General features: G+C 66.2%; 2 protein-coding genes across 3 annotated transcripts; both read left to right on the forward strand.

Annotated features, from left to right (window-relative positions):
* Positions 1-542: 542 nt before the first annotated feature.
* On the forward strand, positions 543-7,931 carry PANX2 (pannexin 2). Its single transcript, XM_045186941.3, has 3 exons — positions 543-815; positions 4,766-6,208; positions 6,668-7,931. Exons 1-3 carry the CDS (start codon positions 590-592, stop codon positions 7,009-7,011), a joined length of 2,013 nt encoding a protein of 670 aa, XP_045042876.2. The 5' UTR covers positions 543-589; the 3' UTR covers positions 7,012-7,931.
* A 2,732-nt stretch (positions 7,932-10,663) lies between these two features.
* Positions 10,664-19,619, forward strand: TRABD (TraB domain containing). Of its 2 annotated transcripts, none has more exons than XM_053919823.1 (10): positions 10,664-10,738; positions 15,259-15,325; positions 15,673-15,751; positions 16,083-16,249; positions 16,493-16,633; positions 17,234-17,344; positions 17,440-17,579; positions 17,852-18,024; positions 18,102-18,213; positions 18,366-19,619. In XM_053919823.1, exons 2-10 carry the CDS (start codon positions 15,293-15,295, stop codon positions 18,541-18,543), a joined length of 1,134 nt encoding a protein of 377 aa, XP_053775798.1. In that variant the 5' UTR covers positions 10,664-10,738; positions 15,259-15,292; the 3' UTR covers positions 18,544-19,619. The 2 variants fall into 2 exon arrangements, with proteins under 2 accessions (XP_053775798.1, XP_053775797.1); XM_053919822.2 differs by having other exon boundaries at positions 10,687-10,738; positions 15,673-15,805.
* Positions 19,620-19,798: the final 179 nt, after the last annotated feature.

Raw genomic sequence — 19,798 nt, forward strand, 5'->3', positions numbered from 1 at the left:
AAGAGGCGACACCGCAGGACACAGGACGAGGAGCCCGGTCTCCGCCGGGCTGGGCGACACCGGCCGGGGATGCTGCGGGTCCGGCCCCAGCCCTCCCCTCCCCCCGCCCCCGCCCCGGAGAGTAGCCCAGACTCAGCTTCGCCGGCCGTCCCCGGTCTGGAGGGAGAGGAGGAACCAGTCCTCGTTCATTCATCGTATTGAATTTAAATCTTTTTTGCAAAGTCATCGCCGGCGCCGCATTCTGCGTGGCGGGAGGCGGGTGGGGGGGCGGAGCCAGGCCGCGAGTTGCCGCCGGTAAACAGCCCCCTCCCGCGGCGGGAGCGGGGCCGCGGCCCCAGCCTGGGACACCGCCGCCCCCGCCGGAGGACACGCCAGGCCGGCCGGGCTGCAGCCCAGCGGGGGCGGCGGGGCCCGGCGGCCCGACCCCTACCCGCGGGGGCGGCGGCGGCGCGCCCCCCACCCCGCCGTCCGTCCCGCGCCCCCCGCGCCCCTCCCCCGGCGCCCCGGCGATTCCCCCGGCGCCCCTCCCCCTGCCCGGCGCCCCCGCGCCCCCCGGCGCCCCCCGCGCCCCGCCCCTCGCCCGCCCCCCATGCACCACCTCCTGGAGCAGCCCGCGGACATGGCGACGGCGCTGCTGGCCGGCGAGAAGCTGCGCGAGCTCATCTTGCCCGGCGCGCAGGACGACAAGGCGGGCGCGCTGGCCGCGCTGCTGCTGCAACTCAAGCTTGAGCTGCCGTTCGACCGCGTGGTCACCATCGGCACCGTCCTCGTCCCCATCCTGCTGGTCACCCTGGTCTTCACCAAGAACTTCGCAGGTGAGGCCACAGGGAGGGGCGCGCGGGCGGAAGGGGCGCGTCCGCAGGTGTCCGGCCCCCCTCGCGGACCCACCCCGCCTGGGCCGAGCAGTGATGGCTGCGCCCGGGGCTCTCCCAGCAGGTCCTCACCGCCACCCATCCGTGTTTGTGACGCCAGCCGCTCGGGCTGCCCCCCAGCGCCTCCGCTCCATGTTTTGTTTTTACCTTCCATTTGCTCACCCGGAGCTCAGGGTGCACCCCGCCCTGGACCTGGCTGTCCAGGCATAGATGAGACCGGAGTCTGGCGTGGGAAGGGAAGACCGCGAGAGGGAGTGGGCAGGGTCTGAGGGAAGGAGGAGGGACCAGGTGAGGACCAGAAAACGACGTTCCAGGTGATGGATGAGGGTAGCAGAGCCGGCTGCTGGGCGCGGGGCCTGAGTGCACGGAGGTCCCCGAGAAGCTGGCTGGCTCTGGTTAGCCACAGGGTGAGGCCGCCCCCTGCCCCAGGTTGGCGGCTGAACACTGGAAATGTTCCCCCCAGAGTGGAGCTGGCGAGGGGTCTCAGGGTCCAAATGTCTGATGGGGCCCCTCCCCAGTCCATCCGCCATGTTTGAGGGCCACTGGAGCCATGTGGGGCACCCCGGGCTCCTGGAGGAGGGAGGAGGGGCATGCGGCTCTGCCCCCTGAATGACATTGGCAACGTTCTTGCACCCTGCATCCGTTCCCTCCCAAAGGTCTCGCCTTCTAGGGATTCCTGTGGGCTGGGGAAACCCTACCTGAGGGCGGACATTGTCCAGGCTGCTTAGTCCCACCCCAGGCTGGGGGGTGGGCACCAGCGCCCACACACTCAGGGCCGGGCCATGTGCACAGGTGATGGTGCGGCCCAGTCAGGGGTGGGTGCCGCCCCCGCACAGTGTCACACGGGGTGGGCGCGTCTGTGTTTGGTTCTGGGGCTCCTGAACAGATTACCACAAACCTGGTACTCAAACCGGCAGAACTTCACTCTCAGTTGGGACAGGGACCCAGTTCCCAGGGGCTGCAGGGCAGGGCCCCTCCCGCCCTGCCAGCTCCCACAGCCCTGCCGTGCTCGGCTTCCCTGAGGCTGCGTCTCCCGGTTTCTGTCTTTCTCCTGGGCACCTGCTCCCTGTGCCTGCATCCAAACTTCCCGCAACTCGTGAGCTCATCAGTTGCAGATCGGGTCCACTCCAGGATGCCCCTGTCTCCGTTACATCCCCAGAAATCCTACTCCAAACGAGGTCACGTTCACAAACACCGGGGGTTGGGACTTGAACTCCTTGGGGGGGATGCGATTCTCCCTACCCTGGATGCACACAGAGGGGCAGGCTCAGGACTCAGTCACCCTCAGGTAACCTCCTGGGACCGGGCTGTGAGTCCCCCTCTGGTCCGGCCAGGCCTGCCCCTCGGCGCCCACCTGGGCCTGCGGCTGGTGTGGGGAGGGGACCCGCTGCTTCCAGAGCAGTGGCAGATGAGTGCTGGCACACCCCCCTTGGACCACACCTGGCCTGTGGGACCCAGGTCACAGAACAAACGGGCGTTGGCAGTGGTTCCTCAAGCCCTTTCTGAGTCGCTGTGCCACTCTCGTCCTTGCTGCCCCCATGGTTTGGGGGAACATTAGCTGCTTCTCTCGCTCACCTGGATTGGGGTCCAGGGAAGGACAGTGGCTACATCAGGGCCTACCTGCCTGGCACTTGTGGGTCTCAGGTGCCTCACGCAGACCTCAGAAGCGTCCCACGGTCCCTTCCCCAGACACAAGGACAAGAGGGGTGCAGGGAAAGGGGGCCTTGCAGGTGGGAACCGCACGTCCACACGGTGAGCTTCCAGGGGCTGCCCTGCCGACAACACACAGTGCCGGAACACGAGGGCGGTGAGGTCAGAAGCACTGGCTCCTGGGACGGGGGGGGGGGGGGGGGGCTTGGCTCTATTCCCCCCACCACAGGAACTCTCCCCGGGACCCCGTCCCCACAGCACTGGCTAGCATCTGTCTGTGAGCTTCTGAGCCCACGGCCTAGGGCCTTCTGCTGCCCAAAAGACCCACGGGCCACCCCCCGGGAGGCCAGCCTGAGTCAGGGCTCTGGTGGTCACCCCACCAAACCCACCGGATGGGTGCCCCAAAGCAGGAAGGTCGACCTCTCTGCGCCCCGGCTTGCTCACCAGGGACATGTGAGGTACAGGCACCGGCACCATACGGGGTTGGTGAGGGGCCACCAGACACTGCTGGCCGCCTAGCCACGAACTTCCCAGAACACCAGGGCCTTGCATCCCCAGAGGGGGGCAGACAGCAGAAGACCCCCACTGCTGTTGGCCAGGGCTGCTGTGACCCCCACTGCAGGGACCGCTCATCAGTGGGCGGAGGGTCAAACGGGTGTGTGACTGCCTGGGGGAGGGCCGGAGTTGAAGGGTTGTCTGGGTCCTTGGACGTTATGCAGCCTGGGGCAGGCAACCAGCATCTCCTGAAACAGCCAAATAAGCAGGACCCAGCATAACCCAGGGCACCTCTCCAACTGCAGGTAGGCTGCGTCCCCAAGGCCATTGTCCCAGCTCAGCCATCTGCTTCCCTCTTCTGAAAGTACAGGAGGCAAGTGTTTGCCTCCGAGGACCCGGAGCTCCAGAGTGGGCGTGTGAGAAGGGAGCCCCCCGCCCGTGCCAGTTCTGAGGGTCTCCCTCGCCCTCCTGTATGGCCCCGCACCCTGGGAGCATGCCCGTTTGGGCCCCTGAGGGAGACTCGAGGGGGGTCTTGGTGGGGTGGCCAGCCACCACCACAGGCACAGCTTAGAGGTGGACAGTAACACAAACCACCTTCAGGTCCCACAGCTCAGGAGTCAGAAACGAGTCGTGTGGGGCGGAGACCCGGGGGTCAGCAAGGCCCCTTCCTTCTGGAGGCTCCCAGGAGAATCTGCTTGGCCTTTCCCAGCTCCCAGAGGCTCCCATGCCCCTGGGCTTCCGGTCCTTGCCAGCCTCTGTCTCCTTCCTTACGCCTCCCAGGCTCAAGCTCCCGCTCACAAGGTCCCCCGTGACCACACAGGGCCACCCAATAATCCCGGCCCCTTGCCCCAGCAAGAGCCCAAACCTGACCCAGCTGCGGCGTCTGTAAACAACCTAGCCACAGCTTCCGGGGAGCAGCTGCAGCACCCCGTGCAGGGCTGTGGGGTCCGGGAAGGGTCTGGACCTCCCCTAGGGTGAGGGGGCTGAGAGGCAGAGGTGGGAGCCATGAGCCAGGCCTGGGGTGGCTGGGTGGGGTCCTGTTGGCCCAAAGAGCAGCCTCCACAGAGCCAGGTGCCGGACGGGGCAGGAGCTGGCAGGGTGCCCCAAGGTAGCATGGAGCAAGTCAGCGTCCCCTGGGGAAGGGCGCCAGGGCATGTGCAGGCTGGGACCCCGACTTGGAGGGGCCTGGGGGACGGGAGCATTCAGAACATGGGGTGCGGGTGTGGGCTCAGACGCAGGTGCAGTGTGGCTCCTCCCTGAAGCTGCACCTCCAGCGCCCGGCTCCCCTCCGGCAGGACTTCGCAGGGTGCTGCCCTTCGCCCTGGGCGAGCAGCAGTGGGGTTTCCAGGGACAACTGGGGCTCCAGGGGCCCGTGGGCCATGGTGTCCCCTGTCGGGCACCTGGGGCAGTGCAAGGCGGGTAGCTGGTCCAACTGTGCCACTGGAAGAGGGACTCTGGCCAAGGAGTATGGCCTGTCCTACTTTTCCTGGGACTCGGTTTCCCCTCTGTACACGCAAACACCTTACAGCAGATTGGTCCTGCAGGTGCAGGGGCGCAGCTGTATCCCTCACCTGTGGGGCAGCCCGCTGCTGAATGTAGGGGTTGCCCAGGGTGCGACCTCCCCCACAGCTGGGACATGGGGGAGGGGAAGCCGCCAGCCCTGGGGGGTCACCCTGTGGGCCGGTGCCAGGGGGGAGCGGTGGGGGCGGGGTCTGGCGCCCCAGCTCGCATTTACTCTCTGCCCCCAGAGGAGCCCATTTACTGCTACACCCCGCACAACTTCACCCGCGACCAGGCGCTGTACGCCCGCGGCTACTGCTGGACGGAGCTGCGGGACGCGCTGCCCGGCGTGGATGCCAGCCTGTGGCCGTCGCTGTTTGAGCACAAGCTGCTGCCCTACTCGCTGCTGGCCTTCGCGGCCATCATGTACGTGCCCGCGCTGGGCTGGGAGTTCCTGGCCTCCACCCGCCTCACCTCCGAGCTCAACTTCTTGCTGCAGGAGATCGACAACTGCTACCACCGGGCGGCCGAGGGCCGCGCCCCCAAGATTGAGAAGCAGATCCAGTCCAAGGGGCCCGGCATTACGGAGCGCGAGAGGCGCGAGATCATCGAGAACGCGGAGAAGGAGAAGAGCCCGGAGCAGAATCTGTTCGAGAAGTACTTGGAGCGCCGCGGACGCAGCAACTTCCTCGCCAAGCTGTACCTGGCGCGGCACCTGCTCATCCTGCTGCTCAGCGTGGCGCCCATCTCCTACCTGTGTACCTACTACGCCACCCAGAAGCAGAACGAGTTCACCTGCGCGCTGGGCGCATCCCCGGACGGGCCTGCGGGTGGCGGGGGCTGGGCGGTGCGCGTGAGCTGCAAGCTGCCGTCCGTGCAGCTGCAGCGCATCGTGGCGGGCGTGGACATCGTGCTGCTGTGCTCCATGAACCTCATCATCCTCGTCAACCTCATCCACCTCTTCATCTTCCGCAAGAGCAACTTCATCTTCGACAAGCTGCACAAGGTGGGCATCAAGACGCGCAGGCAGTGGCGCGGCTCCCAGTTCTGTGACATCAACATTCTGGCCATGTTCTGCAACGAGAACCGTGACCACATCAAGTCGCTTAACCGGCTGGACTTCATCACCAACGAGAGCGACCTCATGTACGACAACGTGGTGCGGCAGCTGCTGGCGGCGCTGGCGCAGTCCAACCACGACGCCACGCCCACCGTGCGCAGCGCTGGCGTCCAGACCCTGGACCCCAGCGCTGACCCCGCGGAGCCCGACGGCGCCGCCGAGCCGCCCGTGGTCAAGCGGCCCCGCAAGAAGATGAAGTGGATCCCCACCAGCAACCCGCTGCCCCAGCCCTTCAAGGAGCAGCTGGCCATCATGCGCGTGGAGAACAGCAAGGCAGACAAGCCCAAGCCCGTGCGCCGCAAGACCACCACCGACACGCTCGTCGCGCCGCTGCTGGACGCGGGTGCGCGCGGGGCTCCCCACGACAAAGGCGGGGGCGACACAGGCCCCGCCACAGACAAGAAGCACGCACGCCACTTCTCCCTGGACGTGCACCCTTACATCCTGGGTTCCAAGAAGGCCAAGCCCGAGGCCGTTCCCGCCGCCCTGCCCGCCTCCCGTAGCCAGGAAGGGGGCTTCCTGTCCCAGGCAGAGGAGCGCGGGCTGGGCCTGCCGGCAGCACCCACCAAAGGTAGGCAGCGAGCCTAGCCGAGGAGGGGTGGGCCCTGCGGAGGTTCCAGGACACGGGGCACCGCCCACTGCCCTCCCCAGACTGTGCACCTGGGAACTGTGTGAATGAGGTTAAGGAGTCAGCCTGCGGGGCCGGGGGGCGGCGGGAAGCAGCGGGGCTGAGTTCCGGCAGGACCTAGAGCCCTGGGTGAGGCGGACAGGTCAAGGCCTGGCCCCAAGGGCTGGAGGGGACATGGCAGGAAGGTTGCCCCGGCCCTTGAAAAGGTGCTGGAAGTCTGGTGCAGAGGGTCTGGTGGAGCCCCTGCCTGGCTAATGAGGCTGAGAGGGACGATCCATCTCTCCCAGGATGCTTCAGAGCCACCAGCCTGAGCTGGCCCTCACTGGGGCCCAGGAGGGGGCAGCCGGGGTGGACAGATGGGCCTGCAGGGCTGTGATGCGCCTGTGTCCTTGGCTTTGGCAGACGCTCCGCTCCCTGAGAAGGAAATCCTGTATCCAGCAGAGCCTGCCCGGACCACACTTCCCGCTGGGGGCCCCTTTCACGTCTGCTCGCCCCCCTCAGTCCCTGCCACAGCCCCGCTGTCACCAGCCGGCCTGGGCAAGGCCGACCCCCTCACCATCCTGAGCCGCAACGCCACCCACCCACTGTTGCACATCAGCACGCTGTATGAGGCCCGGGAGGAGGAGGACGGGGCCCCTCGAGCCTCCCCGGAGGTGGGCAACCTCATCACCATCCCCCCGCCCCAGCAGATCCTCATCGCCACCTTCGACGAGCCAAGGACAGTAGTGAGTACAGTGGAGTTCTGAGAGGACAGGGCTGCCCGGGCCCCCGCAGGCCCCTCTGCATGACCGGGACGCACTGCTGACCCCAGCCCCATGTGGACACGGCCTCTTTTTCGCCCAGCGCTGCCCACCCCGGCCTCCCATCCGCATGCCTCGGGGCTCCGCACCTATCCCTCCCGCCCCCCATGGCACTGTCGGGGTGCTGGCTGGGCCAGGGGCTGGCCGTGACCCCGTGGAGCCACCCCCTCCCCTGCGTCAGGCGCTCGGCTGTGTGATGAAGAGTTTATTTTTTTAGTCAGTTTTGTCTTGGGCCCCAGATGCCGGCCAGGAGGGAACGGTCTGGTGGGGGAACAGCTGGGGTCCCAGGTGTGGAAGGAAGCTGGGGATACTGGCACCACAGGCCTGGGCACCCCCAAGGGGCCGTGCTCAGGGCTGACCCTGGCAGGGACCTATAGCCCTGAGCCAGAGGTCAACATGCACTTTCTCCGTGTACCCCAACTACCTGTCCTTCACTATGGTTACTGTAACTAGCAAGCATCTTTATTGTCAGGGGACTTAGGGTGCATTTAACACAAAAGGTGTGTGTGTGTGTGTGTGTGTGTGTGTGTATGAGAGCAAGTGTGGCATGGGGAGGGCGCCTGTGTGCAAGTGGACATGTGTGAGTGTGCAAGTGGGCACCAGCGTGTCAGCGGGTGTGTGAGCAGCCCCAGGGGAGCGAGCACGTGTGAGACCAGGTGTGGGCGCTGGCGTGTGAGCGAGGAGAGCAGTCTAACGCAATAACCACGCCCCCACCCGGGCCACGCCCCCGACCCAGGGCCCACAGCGTTCCCCATGGGAGCCCAGGGCCGGCGGGGCAGGCCTGTCCCTATTACCTCAGCCACGGCGACAATGGGACAGCACTGGCCAGGGAGCACCGAGCACATCAATAAACGCTATTCTGATACCGCCTGCGTCCTACGTGGTCCGTCCTGCAGGGGGCTGTGCTCTGGCCCAGGTCTCCTGTGTCCAGACACCTCCTCCCAACTACACGCCCACCCCTGACCTGTCACAGGCCGTGGGAGGCTCCCCTCTGCCCTCCAGGACGCCCTTGGGGCTGCTGCTCGCCCACGGCAAGGTAGACACGAATGGTTGTCGCTCATGCTTGACACGTCAGCCTCTGGCTGACGCATGCACCCTGGGCCTTGGGCATCAGGCGAGTCCTCCGGGGCTCGAAGGCTCAGCAAAGACAAGACACGTGTCCCCAGGAAGCGATCCCCTCTGTAAAATGTGTGGGGACAGGAATATCAGGTGCACTTGGCCGAACAGGCTTCCCAGCGGAGGCACCTCAATGTGGTGTGGAGGTGCTACTGACGTCAGAGGGACCCAGGACAGGGGTCTTCATCACCAGGCCCACGACTTGGGTGGGCATAAAGCTGGTCCTGTGGGTGTATCGTGGAGCCATACACCCTGCAGGCCATGGCAGGTGACCCTCAGGATCTGAGTGGACATTCCGAGCAGGCAGTCACTGGGGCAGCGGGGCCAGAGACCCACAGGGGTGAGAGCAGACGGGTACAGGGAGGGCTTTGCAGAGGGCGCTGCCCGCACAGGCCTGCCTGCCTCCCCGAGAAGCCCCTGGACACCTGCCCCCTGCAGCCCTGAGTGGGCAGGCCGACCCAGGAGTTGGATGATGGATCCTGCAGGGGCTGCACCTATCGGGTGGATGAGGCCACAGAGCAGGAGACACGCACCGTCCCCAAGAGGGGGGCCACATGGGAGGCCAGGGTGGGTCAGGAGGCAGAGGAAGCAGGGACAGTGGGCACAGGAGCAGGCTGAGGGCCGGCTGTGTGAACAATGCTGGGGCTCCAGGCACAGGGGCTCCCCAGGAGAGGCTAGCCCCTTCAAGGAAATGCAATGCCCTTGGTGTAAGCTGGCCTTGCGGGTCAGTGCACCACAGGAGCAAAGATTTCACTGCGCAGGAGGGGGGGGCGGGGTGCTGCCTTGCCTCACCAGTGCAGGAAGGTGGGTGTCTGTGGGCTCCAGTGTCCCTTGATGCCCTCCTGCTCACTCCTCCTGGCCTGTGGCAGGGTGAGTAGGGGGCCGCTGTCCCTCTCTCAGAAGAGGGGAGGCTTGGGGAAAGCCATGCAGCCCCTCCCACAGCCAGGCCCAGCATGGGTGAGTGCCCCAGAGGGGACCAGGGCACAGCCCTGCGAAACGCCGCTCCTCTCCTGTGCAGAGGCAGCCAGCGTAGGAGGGCAGAAGTGATCTGCACTAGTGACGAGAACCAGACAGAAGGCAGGGACCAGAGGCCTGTGGCCCAGGAGAGCAGAGACTACCCTGAGGGCAGCCAGGCCCCTCAGGGACCAGGAAGCGGGACTGGGGAGGCAGTGGCAGCCTGACAGACAGCCCTGCCTGCTGGCCTGGAGAGATTATGTTCCCCTTCAGCCAGAGCACAGGGAACCACCCACAGACTCAGGCGCAGGAACCTGTGACCCCTCCGAGGTACCTGGGGCTGTCTTCCTGGAACCAGAAGGGAAATCCAGCCCCCAGCCCTGACTGCTGGTTGGTTGGACTATCCCCTCCCTCCCAGGCCGGGCAGGTGATCTTCCAGCTCCAGGCTGAGAAGAAGACAGCCTGATGGAACAATCGTCCTAGAGCCCCTCTCCCTCCTTTTCTACAGGGAGCCCCTGCCACTGGCCAGCGCCACCGCAGGACACAGCGGCTTTGTGCAGTGCCCGGAGTCCTGGCCCACGACTGGCGCAAACACGAATCAGAAGGCGCCTGGGCCGTGGGCAGTGTCCTTGCGGTGGGCACGAGCTTCAGGGGAACTGGCTGGAGCGCGAGGCCGGCAGGAAGGTATCAGTATGCCCACCACCCGCAAGGCGCCGGGTGCCTGTGCCTGGGACGGCCCACTCGGGCAGGCGGCCTAGGGACTCCCGAGCAAGTGGCCGGGCCACCGGGCGTTCCCCTCGCCCTCTCGCGTCCGCGCCCCGAGACCGCTGGACGCTACCCGTTCGGCCCAAAGGGGACAAGGGTCCAGCGTTATGGGGTAGCCACGCCAGCTCGCGCCCTGTGGGGAGAGAACCAGGGACCCTGCGCTGGCAGCGGACCGAGGGCTGCAGCCCGCCGGGTCCGGCCGTCCTGACGTCCCTCCGAGGGTTGGGGTCCTGGAACCCCAGCCGCGGCGCCAAGGGAAGGCCGGGGTGCAGTCTTGCTGCCCCTCCCCGAGCAGCCGGCCGCGCGTCCCGAGGGCTGGTGCCGCCCACGTGGGCGCCCTGCAGAGCCCGAGCTCTCTGCTCCTCGCATCCCACACGGGGTCGTCCCGTTCTGCCCCACTGGACGCAAAGCCACCCTGTGGACGCCGTACGAACATCATCCCCATTTTACAGACTGGGAGCTGCCGTCAGAGAACTTAACGGCGCTTCGCAAGGCCTTCCGGCTCGGGCGGCGGGCCTGGGACTCGAAGTTGTGACACCAAAGCGCCCGCCTGCGTCCGTGGACCGGAGTCTCCGGGGCTGAGCGGCGCTTTCTCTCGCACGGCCCTCTGGGAATTGTAGTCTTCGGGCGCTCACGCGCAGCCCTCTGGGAAATGTAGTCCGTAAGTACATCACCTACGGGCGAGCAGGCGGCGCACGGAACTGCGCTTCCCGGCTTGCCGCGCGCTCCGGGCCGGGCCGCTGGCGAGTCCGGCCGCCCCGCCCCGCGGCCCTGGCCCGCCCCGTCCGGTGGGGCGACGAGCCGCATGGAGGCCGGCTGAGGAGCGCCGCCCGCCTCGGTACGCCGCGCGGGCCTGGGGCGGAGGTGGGGCGGGCGCGACGGCGGGGGTCGCCGGGGCCCGGGAGGCGCAGCCGGGGAGGGGGCGGGGTCCTCGCGCGGCGGGGACGGTGTCTCGCGGGGACCCGGCCCGTCCCGGCGGCGGCCTCGAGCGCCGGCGGAGCGAAGTGGTGCTGCCATATGGCGGGGGAGCCCGAGGACCCGGTGATCGTCTGGGCTCGCCTCGTTTCTGGGGAGCAGCCTTGTCGAGATGTAACTTACGTGCCACAAAGTTCGCGTCTGCGTTTTGGTGGAAAAGGGCCCAAGAGAGGGAGTCGGGGCTGCCGGGGCAAACGCACGTCACAGCCTCTAGGATCTCGCGGGGAAGCCCTCGGCTGACTTAAGGGGTCAGGACAAGCTCTTTAGGGACTGGGTTGGTCCGGGGGGATCCTCCCGGAGAGATAGGCCCCAGGCTCACTGCGCTCGTGGGTGCTGGGCTCTGTGGGGCTCCGTATGGCTTTTGCGGCTGCTGCCCCCCTTGCGAATGTGACTGGCATGGAGCCCTGACCCTGGGGTCCCCCGTCAGCCTTGGCACGACGGCCGCGCAGTGCTGCGTGTCTGAGGCTGCTGGGCAAAACTGCTCCTGGAGGGCTGGGCCGGGCTGCCTAGTGCCTGGCAGTGGTGGTCAGTGTGGGCACCAGCCCTAGGCAGGTTCTAGGAGGGTCAGCCAGGTGTGCTGGACAAGGAGTCATTTAGGCCTCCAGCTTGGCTGTAGTTGGCATGTGTCCTGCTCAGCAATCCCAAAGTTTGCCACACCTCCCTGAAGCAGGACCCACCAGGCCCCGGGCTTTTCCAGTGACCCAGACTCCAGAAGTGGGGGAGGGTGGGTGCAGAGGGTAGGGCCTTGGGCCACACCCTGCTGTCTCCCAGCCAGTCAGCGCTTCTGCTGGTGTGTCCAGTCTGGGACCCTTGGCTTTCTGAGCCGGCCCAGAGAGTTGATTGGGAGATAAGTTTTTCTGGAAACTGCATTCAGCACTGGTCAGCCCTTGGGTGGCACTGGGAAGCCAGGCTGGCATCTGGAAGGTGGTTTTGGGGTAAGGGAAAGGGCACAGGTGTCTCAGTTGTCCTGGGGCCAAGACCCAGGTGCCAGGTGCTTTCGCGGCTGGGGAGGACCCTCTTCCTGGCTGCAGACAGCTGGCTGCTTCCCGCTGTGTCCGCACAGGGCTGGCTCTTGGGGGCCTCCCCTCGTGGGCGCCCCTCCTGACCTCATCTGAGCCACCCGCCTTCCAGGGAACCCACCTCCTGAAACCATCACATTGGGAGTCAGGGCTTCCATACAGGAATGTGGGAGGTGGAATTCAGCCCCTAACAGTGGGATTCAGGGGAGGAGACAGCTGCCTGGGCTGGACAGGTGGGAGCCTGTGACCTGCCAGTACCACAGCAAGCTGCCTGATGTCCTCAGGCTCTGTCCTGTCACCGTGTAATTTGGTCCCACACAGGACAACTGAGTGTGTCCCTCTGATGTGTGTCCCAGAACTACGCACCCCGGGTGGGCCCTGAGGGAAATGGGGCTCCTCCTGCTGTTTGAGTCAATGGTGAACTTGCCAAGACAGGTCCTCTCGGGCTGTAGGGAATGCCCTCGGAGTTGGAGCTTGTTCTCCCAGAAGCACATGGGCAATCCCACTGCTGTCATCTGTGGGGTTATAACTTCCAGGACTAGGCTCCGGATGGCCTTCTGCGACAAGCAGCAGCCAGAGAGCAGCTGTTTTGGTATTGTCCATGCCCGCAGGGTTCGCCCCAGCAGAGGGGCACCCAGAGGGGTCCCAAGTTCGTGGGCCAACGTGGCATCTGACTGGCCCCTGCAGCCTGGGGAGGCCCCACTGTGTGTGGACAGGCAGGATGGCTGGGTGGCTGCTTGAAGCGCCCTGGAGGCAGGAGCTGAGCCCCAGCGAGCACAAGCGTCCTGCCCTGCCCAGGGCCACACAGCGCTGGGAGCTGCTCTGAGTCCTGGCTGGCCCTGTGGCCGTCGCCTGCAGCATGGTGCTGGCAGGTGGCAAACCAGCCAGCCTCTGCCAGACAGACTGGCTGCCAGCGGCCTTGCTCAGGGGGCCCCTTCTGACAGTTGTGCCCAGCACCTGCCCACCCTGGCCACGCTCCGTGGACGGGAGCGAAGACCAGGTGTGGCGGAGGCGTCCTCCCACTGTGCCGGGCTCCACTGGCTGCCTGGAGCTCTGCTGCGGGTGAGGGCTGGGCTCTGGAGCCTGGATCTAGGAGGGGGCACCTTGATGCCTCCTTGTGGGTGTCGTCCAGGGTATGCTGGTCACTGCAGCGCACAGTGGGGAGAGGAACTCCTGAGACTCCTCAGCCCAGAGGTTTTACAGCAAGAAACGGGGAAGGACCCAGCGGCTGGTGCAAGAGGTGGAGGCTGGGCCCTCTGCTCCCTTCAGGCAGCTGGGACAGGCTGGGGGCCCAGCCATACAGGTTCGGAAATGCACAGTAGGGAGCTGAGGGGTGGGAGTACTACCCCACCTGAGTCACATCCTGCGTGGACATCACCAGGGCCTGTCAGGGGTGAGGGGACCGTACGGAGGGTTAGAAGGTGATGTGCGGGCATGCCAACGTCAGAGAGAGACGCTTCTCAGCATCGGACTTGGTGCTGAAGGGGCCTCGGTGGCCTTCCTGCCTGACACTGCCTCTGGGGAGCAGCTACAGGGTACCTAAGGGGACCCAGGTCCTGGTGCTGCAGTTGGGTGGCCTGGCCATCACGGGGCTCGAGGTCTGGCTGCAGCCAGATGGGCTTGCCTGCCTGGCCCCCACGGGCTTCTGAGGGTGGGCCTGGCCCAGGGTGGGTGAGGCCACAGGCCCAGCCACATGGCCACCAAAGGTGGGGGAGAGAAGGCTGAGGCAGCACAGTGGCCGCCTGTCTGGTGGCTGTCGGCAGTGTGTCTCTGAACTGGTTTTCATCCTCGGCAGCCTTGTGCTGCTCGGAATCAGAAGTGCTGCTTGCCCGCACAGAGCAGGGTGAGGGCGATCCTGCCCCCCTGCACCTTCGGCTGGTCCAGGAGCCCGGGTGGGAAGGTCTGGCTGTGGTCTCTGGGCCCCCACCCCCCCACCCCTGCAGCGCAGGCCCAGCTTCCTGTCTCTGTTCCAGCTGGTGCCTGCACAAAGGGAGAGCTTTGCCCTGTGAAGCTGGGTGGAGGCGCTGGGAGGGGTGCGGCCCAGGTGAGCCACTGCCCTTGGCCAGGTGCCCCAGGTGCTCCTGCCAGAGGGACACCCGGCAGGAGGCCGAGCCAGACTGGGCCCGGACAGCTCCCCTTGCTGTTCCTCCCACTGCAGGAGGCAAAACGGAAGCTCCAAGGGGCCCCAGGGTGCCGGGCCGCAGTGGGGCCAGGCACAGAGCCCAATGTGGCGTCGAGCTTGTTCTGTCACTTGTTCTTCCTTTTAACCGTGAAAGCTTTGGGAAGCTCAGCAGCGGCGCGCCTGCAGTGAGCCCTGGGCCCTGCGGCAGCCCCGTGGGCTCCGTGCGGCAGCTATGGAAGCCTGTCCCAGAGGTCAGTTCGGAAGGCCACGTCTGACAGGCTCTGGACCAAACCTCGGTACTGCACAACTGAAGCCGGACGAGAACAGCCCCTTCTGCGGCCGTCCAGTCACCTGCCCAGTTTCCGAAGGGGGCTCTCACTTCTATTTGGCATTCTCCACGAGCCTTCCCTGTGTCTGTGTCCTGGCTGCCTGTCCTGGGGCGGCAGGGCCCCCGCTCCATTAGGCGCTGGGGGGGCTCTCCCCAGCCTTTGGGTGGTGCGGCAATGTGACAGCCACATGGCCAGATGCACGCCCCGCAGCCCTCACACCAGAGTCCCCGTGGAAGGGCCAGTGTCCACGGCGCCACATCCACGGCGCCACATCCCCGGCACAGGAGCGTCGATGGCCCGCCGTCCGTGGCCACCCATGGTCTGGGCCTGTCTCCTTTGTCCCGCCCACGTTTCCTGAGTGCTGGGCCTCTTTCTGGGGGACAGCATGAGGGGCTGGCGCGCCACCAGGGCCTTGTCAGGGTTTCTGGGGCTCTTCGTGTTTGCGCCTCCCTCCTTCAGCCAGACCACAGGCCTGGGCTCCAAGCAGCACGGCCACCCCGCGCGCCTCCCGAGTCTGTGCCGACACCTGTGTGCACATGGCTGGCAGCGTGGCACCCTCACTCTGTGGACAGCAGCCGGGCTCTGTCCCCAGGCCCCGGGACAGCCCTGGGGTGACGGGCAGATGCACGTCTTCCGCTCGCTTCTCTCCTCTCGGAGCTGTGGGGCCGAGCTAAGTCAGAAAGGAGCCCTGTCTGCCCGGCTGCCGTCTCCCTCTTCCAGCTGGACGGGTGGTGGGGTGGCAAGCCGGGGCTGCAGGGCTGGCCTGCTGCGCGTGGTGGAGTCCGGCCTGGGGACTCTGGTGGCTGGTGCGTCAGGACAGGGGCATCAGTCCCACCTGGGCTCCTTGAAGATAATTGTCCAGGCCTGTGGCCGCTAGGGCTCCAGGTGAGGACGCATAGCTGTATCTCCTCAGGCTCCACTGGTCCCGCCGGAGCCTCCGGGCAGCCATGGAGGAGGAGGAGGAGCAGCCACCGCAGGAGGTGAGAGGCCTGGCAGGGTTGGGGGGTGGCGGCAGGGTACAAGGGCCTGCTTCCTGACCAGCCTCGGACTCTGGCCAGGTCAGCTTCTCAGTGGGGGCCCAGAAGATGCCCCTCAGTGTGGCCCTGGGTTGCTCTGGCTGCCCTTGTGTGTGGAAGAGCTTCATGGGACCTTCCTGGGTGGGCGGCCCCTAGAATGATTATCACGCAGAGCCTTCCAGTCCTGGGGGAAGAGTGACCCCCAGGCCCAGGAGTCCACGGGCAGCACACAAATGAGGTAGATATCTGGAGCTCAGGCAGCCCCCAGGGAGGTGGGCACCCCCACCCAAGCCCACCCCTTCCCTCCGCAGGCCAGCGTGGAACCCGTGGTGACCCCAGGAGCTTCGGAGGTGGTGCCCAGGGTGCTTCCCGGAGAACCCCAGAACCTGTGTTTGTGTCCCCAAGAACACTCAGTGCTGGGCAGCAGGGGTGGACAGCTCCCAAGTTGGTGGTGACGGGCCCGGCCGCCCTGGGGCATTGGGGGGGCCCTGGGCACAGTGGGGTGAGCAGAGCTGCAGCCGGCCCCCCGGTGGACAGCTGTCCTGGGCACACCCCCAAGGGAGGGGTCTGGCGGCGAGCAAGGCCACTGGCTTCGAGTGCACACAGCGGTGGGTCCAGGCCCCCAGGGACCCCCCTTGGACAGCGTCCCCCTCCCCCCACCCTGTGTGCGCCTGGGCTCCACAGTGCGGCACCGCCCAAGCTGGGCCTCGTGTCCTTGCAGCTGACGTGGATGCTTTCAACCTGCTTCTGGAGATGAAGCTGAAGAGGCGGCGAGAACGGCCCCACCTGCCACGCACGGTGACTGAGCTGGTGGCCGAGGACGGGAGCAGGGTGTACGTGGTGGGCACGGCCCACTTCAGTGACGACAGCAAGAAGGACGTTGTGAAGGTGACAGCTGCCCTGCCGGTCTGAGCCCAGGCAGGCCCTGCCTCCCAGCACCAGTCTTCTGGCTCCACGTCCCCAGCCGGGCCTCCCTGTGCGCTCTCCCTTCCGGGACAGGCAAGCCTGTTCCGGAACTTTCTCCTTTCAGTTGCTTAAAGAACTGAGTTGTTGCCACAGTCGCTGAGTCATGCTGGGGCTGCCCTGGGGCCGGGCAGGGGGCGGGGCCCAGGGTGATGGCTGTCCTTGCAGACCATCCGGGCGGTGCAGCCCGACGTGGTGGTGGTGGAGCTCTGCCAGTACCGCGTGTCCATGCTGAAGATGGACGAGCGCACGCTGCTGCGGGAGGCCAAGGAGATCAGCCTGGAGAAGCTGCAGCAGGCCGTGAGGCAGGTGCGTGCAGCCGCTCGGCACCACCCAGTCCACTGCGCTGCTGACCCCAGGGGATGGATGGGTCACACTCCCTGCTCTGCCCACCTGTGAGCCTGAGGCCCCTGGTCACGGGGCCAAGGCGAACCTGGCCTTCCCGTCAGTGCAGAGGTGCCCAGCCTGCCCTGGGCCTCCGTCTGTTGCGCATCCTTCCCTGCCACCTGGGGGAGGGGGGAGGCTCTTGATAGCCAGGTGTCAGACAGAGGAGGACGACATGGGTGACTCGGGGGCCCCGGGGCCCTGGGGTGGCAGTGGTCTCAGTGCTGTCTGGCCCACCCACCAGCCCAGAGCAGTAGCCCCAGTGCACCTCGCACACGTGGGACCCGAGCACACAGTGCAAGTCCACTGCCCTGACGGCGGACAGAAGGGGCCAGGTCTGGGCTGGAGCGGACAGGGGCATCCGGGGCAGAGGCCAGGCAGCCATCCCCATGGTGGCCCTCTGGTGGGCCTGCCCTGGGAAGGCTTTCCAAGTGGCCTGGAGGGGCCCTGGAGTGTCCATGGGGGGCGTGGACACCGGCTTGGGCCCTGGCTCACTGCTGGCTGACTTGGGCCACCTCTCTGCAGAACGGGCTCATGTCCGGGCTGATGCAGATGCTGCTGTTGAAGGTGTCGGCCCACATCACCGAGCAGCTGGGCATGGCCCCCGGCGGCGAGTTCAGGGAGGCCTTCAGGGAGGTGAGCCTGGGCTCGCCCAGGGCGTGGGGGCTTGGGACTCAAGGGCCACCCTGGGGCCTGCGGCTGCCCCTTGCCAACCCTGATCTCTGTCCCAGGCCAGCAAGGTGCCCTTCTGCAAGTTCCACTTGGGGGACCGGCCCATCCCTGTCACCTTCAAGAGGGCCATCGCTGCGCTCTCCTTCTGGCAGAAGGTCAAACTAGCCTGGGGCCTGTGCTTCCTGTCAGACCCAATCAGGTAGGGCTCCCTTACCTGATAGCCAGCAGTCCCAGCCCGGTGTCCTGGGGGTGACCACAAAATGACAGGAGTCTGCAGAGTTCCGGCCCAGACGTGGCCAAGCTGTGCCATGAGGCCTGGCCCTCTTGCCCTTGGCTGAGCCTCCGACAGGACCTTCCCAGCCCTTCCTGCACGGCAGCCCAAACAACAGGGCCACGGCCCCTGGTGCAAAGCACCAGCCTTGGCCGGCTCCCTGTCCCCAAGGGGCTGGCGGCACGCCCTTCTGCCCCCAGCAAGGATGACGTGGAGCGCTGCAAGCAGAAGGACCTGCTGGAGCAGATGATGGCGGAGATGATTGGCGAGTTCCCCGACCTGCACCGCACCATCGTCTCGGAGCGCGACATCTACCTGACCTACATGCTGAGGCAGGCCGCCCGGCGCCTCGAGCTGCCGCGCTCCTCTGACGGTGACGGCCGGCCTGGTGGGGGCTCCCTGGCAGCCTGTCACCGATGAGCAGGTGCTGACCGGTTGCTCCCCCCACAGCTGAGCCCAGGAAGTGCGTCCCCTCCGTGGTGGTGGGCGTTGTGGGCATGGGCCACGTCCCCGGCATCGAGAAGAACTGGACTACCGACCTCAACATCCACGAGATCATGGCGTGAGTGCTGCCCGCCCACTCTGCGCCCTCCCCCAGCACTGAGCCGGGCCGGTGGGTGGGGACGGTGCAGGGGGCTCGGCGGGGCTGGGGCTGGGGCTGGGGCTGGGGCGCAGGTTCCCCGAACCAGACCCAGCCCGCCCTCCCTCCCCCAGCGTCCCCCCGCCATCCATCTCGGGCAGAGTGTCCCGGCTGGCTGTGAAAGTCGCCCTCCTGGGCCTGCTGGGCTACGGCCTGTATTGGATGGGGCGCCGCACCGCCAGCCTGGTCCTGTCCCTGCCTGCCACCCAGTACTGCCTGCAGAGAGCGTCCTCAGCCCGGCCGAGCAAATAGGAAGGACCAAGAGAGCCACCAAGTCCGAGGGGCTGCACCAGCTGTAGGGCGCTGGCCAGCCCCCCAGGAGCTTCTGGATGCCACCCCCATGGGGTCTGTGCCCAGCCTCACCTGCCCTCCCGACCCACCCAAATAAAGAAATATTTAACTGCTCTGAGCTCAGGCTTCCCAGTCCCCTCCCCCTGGGGAGCCGTTCATGGGGTTCATGGGCATCGGGGGAGGGGCTGAGGTGCGCACGGCCGCTGGGCAGCGGGCTGTGGTGGGTCACTGCCAACCAGCCCCTCCCTCACTGTGCCTTTGAGCTGGGTGCCCGCGGCAGGAGCAGGCACATGGGTTCTGCCACAGGACTGCGAAGGCGCAGGGCCCACAGCCCTGGGTGGCCCTGGGGGACCCCCCAGGGAGCAGCTTGGGTGTGCCCAGTGGCCCAGGACGCTCACCAGCGCTGCTCTGCTTGCAGAGATTGTGTGTTTTGGGCTTTTTTAAATTTCTGAAATTTTTTTACTCAGGAAATTTTAACTTAAAAAAAACTGAAGTAAATGTCAGGAAATACTAGCCTTAAATCTGGTTTGGACAGAGAGGGTCTCCGTCCTGAGGGGGTGAGTGTGTGGCAAGCTCGGCCTTGGCCGTGGGGGCCGGGACATGGCCCCTCCAGCTGCCCCCTCCGTCTGCCTTCTGCCCAGGCCAAGGGCATTGAACCCGCCTCCTATGCACCTGCTGGGGGCCCCCTCCATGGCACGTGCCCGCCAGTGTCCCCATGTGCCAGCAGGTGCCCACCCCTTCCTGTGTGCCCACCTCGGGGCGGCACAGACAGAGGCTCGAGGTTGGCCGGCCCCACATGGCACTGGCGCCTCGGCCATTACTGGTGCCTGTGGTCACTTGGTCCTGGTTGTCCATTGGCACCGCGGGTCCATGCAGCCGGCTGGGCCACAGTTGGTTGTGCTGAGTCAGTGTCCATCCAAGTCTGGTGAAACCACGGCCATGAGCTGGACCTGGGCGCCTTGTGCTGGACTTTGTCCTTCCTGTCACTCATGCTTGTGTATGTGTTCCTTAGAAACAAATAAAGGCTAATTTTTGAAGCTCCTGTTGTGCAAAGTGTGTGTAAGTGGGATGGGGTGCCCACAGTGGGCTGGGTAGGGGTTGGGTGGCAGGGTGCTGGGAGCACTGCCTTGAGTTCAGGGGGACGTACTGTCTCCACCTCAGAGGGCACAGGGCCCCTGGCCAGTGAGGGTGCCCGCCAAGGGGAAGTGTGCTCAGC

The sequence above is a fragment of the Desmodus rotundus genome, chromosome 3 (assembly GCF_022682495.2).
Source record: "Desmodus rotundus isolate HL8 chromosome 3, HLdesRot8A.1, whole genome shotgun sequence".
Classification (NCBI taxonomy): Eukaryota; Metazoa; Chordata; class Mammalia; order Chiroptera; family Phyllostomidae; genus Desmodus; species Desmodus rotundus.